This window comes from Hydra vulgaris, chromosome 12 (assembly GCF_038396675.1).
Source record: "Hydra vulgaris chromosome 12, alternate assembly HydraT2T_AEP".
In the NCBI taxonomy this organism is placed as follows: Eukaryota; Metazoa; Cnidaria; class Hydrozoa; order Anthoathecata; family Hydridae; genus Hydra; species Hydra vulgaris.
Window position 1 is genome coordinate 65844991 of NC_088931.1, and position 6848 is coordinate 65851838.

The following is a 6848-nucleotide window of genomic DNA, read 5'->3' on the forward strand; positions in this document are numbered from 1 at the left end:
CTATAAATCTGTGTATTGACATTAGTTACGTTGTGTTAATTTTGGTTGTAAATTTATACACTTTAATTTTCCTCTATTTAGTTATAAAATAACTATGCTTGCCTGTACGATAAACAGGAAGGAGTGTCTTAATAAACTTGAGAACCGAAAATATTTCTACGATTATTTTCTACCATTTAATAAAACCTAATGAAATAAAACGCCTATTTTATCTATAATAGAGAGATTTGAGAAATTAACGTCTCTACTTAGTTACATAAGTCTGCACACTTAAAAGAAAACATTTGTTTTTTTTTCGAAAAATGAGTATTGCGAAGCCAATTTTTTAAATTACTCTCAGGTGCGAAATAACACAAGGAAGGTGGGGGAGAGGGGGAGGATGGGTAAAATATAGTGTAGAGTGTGTAGTGGTTTGCGGTCAAATGCGCATTTTTTTTTTTTTTTTTTTTACAGCTATTTCAATATAATGAATTAGAATTTATTATGCTCATATAGTTTTAAAATATGGTGAGAAATAAACGTTCATTAATATTGGCAAATCGAAATTTTTTAATAGAATTTTTTGTCGATTTTTAAATTATTATCTTTTATGTTTTTATTTTTATTAGTGACTGATATTTATTTTTTCGACAATTTTAATTTTTTTTAAGTTTTGTGAGGTAGTCGGTAAAACGCGAACTCCGAATTGCGAATTGCGAACCTGTAAAATGCGAGTTTTTTTGCAAACCAAGACATAATATTTTAATGACCATTACAGTTATGATATTTAAAAAAACGTTTGCTTATCAATTTTTTAATTTAAATTAAATATAATGGAAATTGATATACTATACTAATTAAATTAGATTGTAATTCTTTGAGTTAAATTTATTTTATGTTTCTGTTTGAAGTCCATAAAATATATAGCAAAATAAACAATTTAACGGCAAACGGAAAATGAAAAATATTACAACATTAACAGCCAATGGTTCGCAAAAAGTTCGCATTTTACTGGGTTTGCGGTTCGCAGTTTGCAATTAAAAAATGTAAAATCTTACCGACTATCGTTTTGTGATATTGCTTTTTTTGTTGATAACATGTAAAAGTTAATAAACATCCACCAACTACCCCCCCCCCTCATTAGGCACCTAGAAGTTTCTACATCAAAACTCATAACCCAGTAAGCACAGATCGTTTTCAAAACGTTTAAAAAACGTTAATATCTGTTTTAATAAGTTTTTCAAAAGTTTTAAAAACGTCCTGTGCTTACTGGAAGAAATAAGATGGGGGAGGGGAGAGGGAGTCGGAAAAAAGATATTAATTTTAGGCGTCCAGCCCCGGTGTTTAGTTTAAGATATAAAGTCAATTTAAAGTTAGAAAGTATTAATCATTAACTCAAACCGAAAATAAACTATTTTCTGTCTTAATTGAAATATATAAATTAAATATATATATAATAAAGTATATAAATGGTAGGTGTGAAACAGACCTAACGTGGCCCGTTTTACGAGCCCAGACAGCTATTTACTTATAACCATGATAAAGTCGTTTTGTAAATGTTATTTTTTTAGTTTTAATAGAATTTGATTTTTAAGTCTGTCGTTTCGTTTGTTCACAAAAACATTAGGCTGTTTCAGATATTTAGAAAATTTAGCTTCTGGGTTGCTAGGGAAGGGCCCCTAAAATTCGATCAGTCTAAGGCCCCAAAAAACCACGATCCGCCGCTATACAATACAAGGTAAAGGACCCGATAAAAAGATACTTATGCTTTTTTACTATAACAAGTAGCACACCTCGAGATACATACAATTTAGATACAAACTAATTTCTTAATGCCTTTTATCGAATGGTGAATAGAAGAAGATTATTATTAGATGTTTCGTCGGAGACCGAAATAAATTTTGTTGGCTGATCTCGTGAACTAATAGAACTCGACAATTGTTTATATAAAAATAAAATTAGCAGCTTTACACATTGAAATCAGCAAAAATTGGTGACTTTAAAGTGACTTCTTAATGTTGACATCTTAGTGACTGAAGTGTTCATTTATTATTCAAAATAAATTTTGGAATTAATTATTATCTTAAGTTTTTTGATTTTTATGTATGATTATAAATGACATATACGTGTATTTCTATATCTATTCTTGTAAATATATATTATTACTGAATGTTAGTTGTGATATACATTTATATGTTTTCTTCTTGCCCCGGCCATAAAATATACATTTTAGAAGTACAAAAACTATGAGTATTGTATTAAAGGCAAACTTACAAAAATAAAGAAATAGTAATACTAATAAAAAAATTATGGGAGCTTTTTAAAGATCAATTGATTGTTGTCAGTTCACGGTGATTCAATATTTATTAAAACATGGACTTTTATCATGCGCATGCGTTAGCTGCAAATATATAAATACCATTATTTTGATTAACCGTGTTAACGATTAAGTCATTATATCTTTTTATTTTTATTTATTTGAATTTTTTATGCTATAATTTTCTATACAATTTTCATATATTCAAAGATATTGTTGGCTTAGCATAGGAACAGCCACAAATAGTCATTAAGACTAATCCAAAGTAGCGTCCGTTATTGACTAACATTTGCGTACCGAAGTACTACTCAAGCGCTGAGTTGGCGGTGGCAGGATTTGAACTCGTATTGTACAACAGTCCGAGTTTTAACTTTTCATTTGACGCTCTAACTAACTGAGCTATCCTGGCACTAAAGCATGTCATATTAAGTCTCAAAAAATCCAAAATTTTATTAGAATTTCAAAAATAATATTCATATTTTATAAAACCTTTCGTTTACCAGTTTGCTTGTTTGCTTGTGTTTTTTGTTGTTGGTAAGCTATTTCTTGTGAAATGAAGCAAAACAGATCATAAATGAACTTGATTAAGTATAAGATTTAATAGATTTTGAAGTAGTAAATTCGCTTTACTGTGATCAACAAAGCTTTGTTATAAGCAAATTAAACACTTTATATTAATTTATATTTTAGAAGAACTAAAATTTTTGTAAGATTTTCGCAAGTTGTTAATAATACTCCTCCTTTTTATCTTTTCGAAAATAGCAATCTCTGTTACCTGTCATTTTTTTATAAAAAAATATAATGGTTTTGAATAGGGTAGTTTTCACAAAAATAGGTCCGCAAATTATGGCGAGTAATCACCAACAAAATTTATCAAGAGCATGTAGAATATGTGGAAATCTTTTAGGAAAAGACAGTTTTAAAAGTGACAGTAAAATTGATCAAATATATAAATATATATGGAATAAATGTATTAAATATTCTCAGTGTATTTATCTGGAGAAAATGTGTATGAAGTGTTTTACTATTCTTATAAACATCAAAAATAGAGGTAACAACGTTTTCAAAGCTCCAAATAATTAGTAATTAATAATTAATGTCTAACAATTGAATGCAAATCTACTTAGAAGATGAATGCCATTTAATTGGTATAAAACTTGCCCGAGAATTTTTTTTTTTTTTTTTTGATTTAATGAAGAGCTTATCAATTATACAATTTAAAAACTTATTTTCTTTTTTTGATTGCGAAGGCTAATTACATATTTAAAAAAGACTTTGTTGATTGCGAAGACTTATTACATATTAAAAAAATTACGTGTGTAGAAAATTCACCGCTGGGGTTTTTAGTTTTTACGGAAAACTGCTTCGCTATTTATTTAAATGCTAATTTAATACGCATGCTCACAGTAAAATCCTATGCTTGAATCACCATGAGTTTATACTGCATATACTATTGTATTATATACTGATATGTTGTCATTGTATATTGTATATACAGTGTATGCTGTATTTTTTTACCTAAGATTTTTTGATATAAATATTTTATTTATTTAAAAATTTATTTTTGGGTGATATATCACCCAAAAATAATAGCGATTTTTCCTTTATATAAAAAGGAAAAATCAATACATTCGCACTGACCTCAAACAAAACAATCTTACAGAAACCTTGATTTACTCAAAACATCTTGCGTATTTTACAAACAATTTGTTATAAGGTTTAAAGGTATAATTATGTAAATTAATACATAAGTGCCGTTGTCCCATAAGCATATTTAATGCAGTTGCGCCCACTAACATAAAAATGCTAACTAACTACAGATCCAATGCATTTATGCAAAATAAAGTTGGAACTTATTCTAAGTTTAATGTATTAGGTAACCAAAAAAGTTCGTGCGGTTTTTGGTAATTGAATTGTTTTTAGCATTTTTTACAACACCCACATCGCACAAGGCAAGTAGCTTTGTTGCGTAATAGAACGCGTGTGTCACGCGCAGTTGCTGCATATATAGTGTAGGCTTGTAACGAGCTTACAGGAAAGGTTTTGTGTAAAGAAAGGATGGCAACCCAACCAACGATTATTCGATCTTGCTTACTTTACGAGTTCAAACTTGGAAGGAATGCAACACAAGCTGTCGAGTCTGACTCCAGCCAAACTTGCCAAGAACTTGCAGTGAGGTTTGCTGTGAGTGTTGAAACCATCCGCCTGCATCTGCATGCGATTGGGAAAGCGTGGAAGCTGAGTCGGTGGGTTCCGCACAAATTGTCGATCGACAACAAGAAGCAACGGCTTACGATCTGCACATCACTCTTATCACGCCACAATGTTGAGCCTTTTCTTGATCGTTTATTGACATGCGACGAAAAATGGATTGTGTACAACAATACCAAGCGTTGCTACCATTGGTTGTCCCCGATGACCCCATCCCAAAGACACCCAAGCCCAATCTCCACGAGCGGAAGGTTTTGCTCTGCATTTGGTGGACTACAGCTGGTGTGGTGCATTACGAGCTGCTCCCAACAGGCCAAACCATTACTGGACTGGTCTACTCAGCACAGCTGCAACGAGTTCACGACCTGTTGCTTGTAAAGCAGCCTGCACTGGTGCACAGGAGAGGAGTTCTGCTTCTCCACGACAACGCGAGACCACACACCGCTCGCGTGACTCAGGACAAGCTCCAAAGCCTTGGTTGGGAGAGTTTGCCTCATCCACCATACTCGCCAGACCTCTCCCCTACTGATTTCCATTTTTTCCTTTCGCTGGGAAATCATTTAAAAGGACAGCAGTTCCGAGACCAGGACGCGGTTGAAATGGAGTTGAAAGCTTTTATAGATTCAAAGGACCGAGAATTTTTTAGAAGTGGAATAAATAAGCTTGTTTTACGTTGGGAAAAGGTTTTAGATGCTAATGGTGACTATTTTGATGAATAAATGTACTTACTTTTGTCGTTTTGTGTGTTTTTATTATATACGGAAAAACCGCACGAACTTTTTTGGTTACCTGATAATTATACCAATTAAAATGCGTTTAGACCAAATAGATATTCAAAACTTTTAGAAAATTTAGATTACTTAATTTCAAATCCAATACAATTGCAAGAAATGACGCAAAAATGTGGTTGGGTCTACTGCAAACGCACAAAATGGAGCAAAACTAATGGCCAGCTTAAAGTGGTTCACCACTAAAAAAAACTAAATTTTTATCAAAAGTTGGTTTTTGAGTTTTTTTGTCAAATTTGGTAGTTACGCATTAGTTTAGTAGGCTAGCATGGTTTGACAAAAGTTTAGAATATAACAGTGTATGGAAGTTGCTGTTTTTGTATGATTCATCAGATACTATCTTCTTATAGATTATTGTTGTAATTGAAAATCTTTTTTGTTTTTTTTATTATTTAGTATAACTTATTAGTTTTATATTATATATTTTAAAATATTAGAATATTATATATAATGAGAAGCAACAAAAAAAAAAGTTTAAAAAGAAAAAGAGCATTTCATGGCAACCAGTGGACCAAAACACCAACCCTAAAAGAAAACGAAAGTGTTAAGCGTGTTTCAGTTAGTGCCAGCAAAGTTTCTTTATTAAAACTGTACCAAGTGTAACTTTCATTATTGCACATATACATCTAATGATGTTAAAAAATCTGTACCTAAACAAGGTAGAAATTATTTCGATATCAACCTTAGAATGGTTATTGCTTTTCGTGAAATTGGGTAAGGACACCAAGCCTTAGTGGACTTTTCCCGAATCGCAAACACTTCATGTATGAATAACAACGCATTTAACAAAGTCAACAGCACTATTCAAAATGCATTTAACCTATCAGCAAAAAAATGCACAAAGGCAGCAGCAATAAAAGTTAAACATAAAGTTAAAGATGAGCACATTGGTTCAGGCAAAAACGCGGACATGTTTCACTAAATGGTGGGGTGACCACTATTTCAGAAGGGCGATGTATTGAACTTGAAGTCTTTTGCAAGTATTTTAGGGAATGTAGAATGTGGAAAAGAAAGCAAAATAGTCCAGGTTATGCTGAATGGAAGGCTAATCATTATAAATTATCCTTAAATCACACTGCCTCGTCAGGGGCAATGGAAAGTGCTGGTGTGGTAAAGATATTTAATCGTTCTGTAGAAAAAAATGATTTGATTTATAAATATTATTTAGGAGATGGGGATTCCTCTGCATTTAATGATGTTCTTAACAGTAATCCATATGGAAAGTATCAAATCGAACCAGAAAAGTTAGAGTATGTTGGTCACATACAAAAGCGCATTGGTACAAGACTACGTAACCGGAGAAAAGATCGACATCATGGTAACCGGTTAACTGGAAAAGGAAAGTTTACAGAATGCACAATTAATAGAATACAAAATTATTTTGGTATAACTATTAGACAGGCTGCAGCTAATAATTCCTTAAGTGAAAATGAAAAGGTATACCAAATGAAAAAAAATATTCACGCTGTTCTTTACCATTGCACTAATTTTCCTGATCAATTTCATCGCCGCGTATTATATCCAGTGGGTCCTAATAACTGGTGTAAATGGAA

General features: G+C 31.8%; 1 protein-coding gene across 1 annotated transcript; it reads left to right on the forward strand.

The window, feature by feature from the left end:
• The first annotated feature begins 4662 nt into the window (after positions 1 to 4662).
• Positions 4663 to 5226, forward strand: LOC136088284 (histone-lysine N-methyltransferase SETMAR-like). The gene has a single exon (XM_065811973.1). The coding sequence runs from the start codon at positions 4663 to 4665 to the stop codon at positions 5224 to 5226; it is 564 nt and encodes a 187-aa protein (XP_065668045.1).
• Positions 5227 to 6848: the final 1622 nt, after the last annotated feature.

Bases quoted from the DNA above. Each gene is read 5' to 3' on its own strand.
- LOC136088284 (XM_065811973.1), top strand. From the start codon at position 4,663: ATGGATTGTGTACAACAATACCAAGCGTTGCTACCATTGGTTGTCCCC.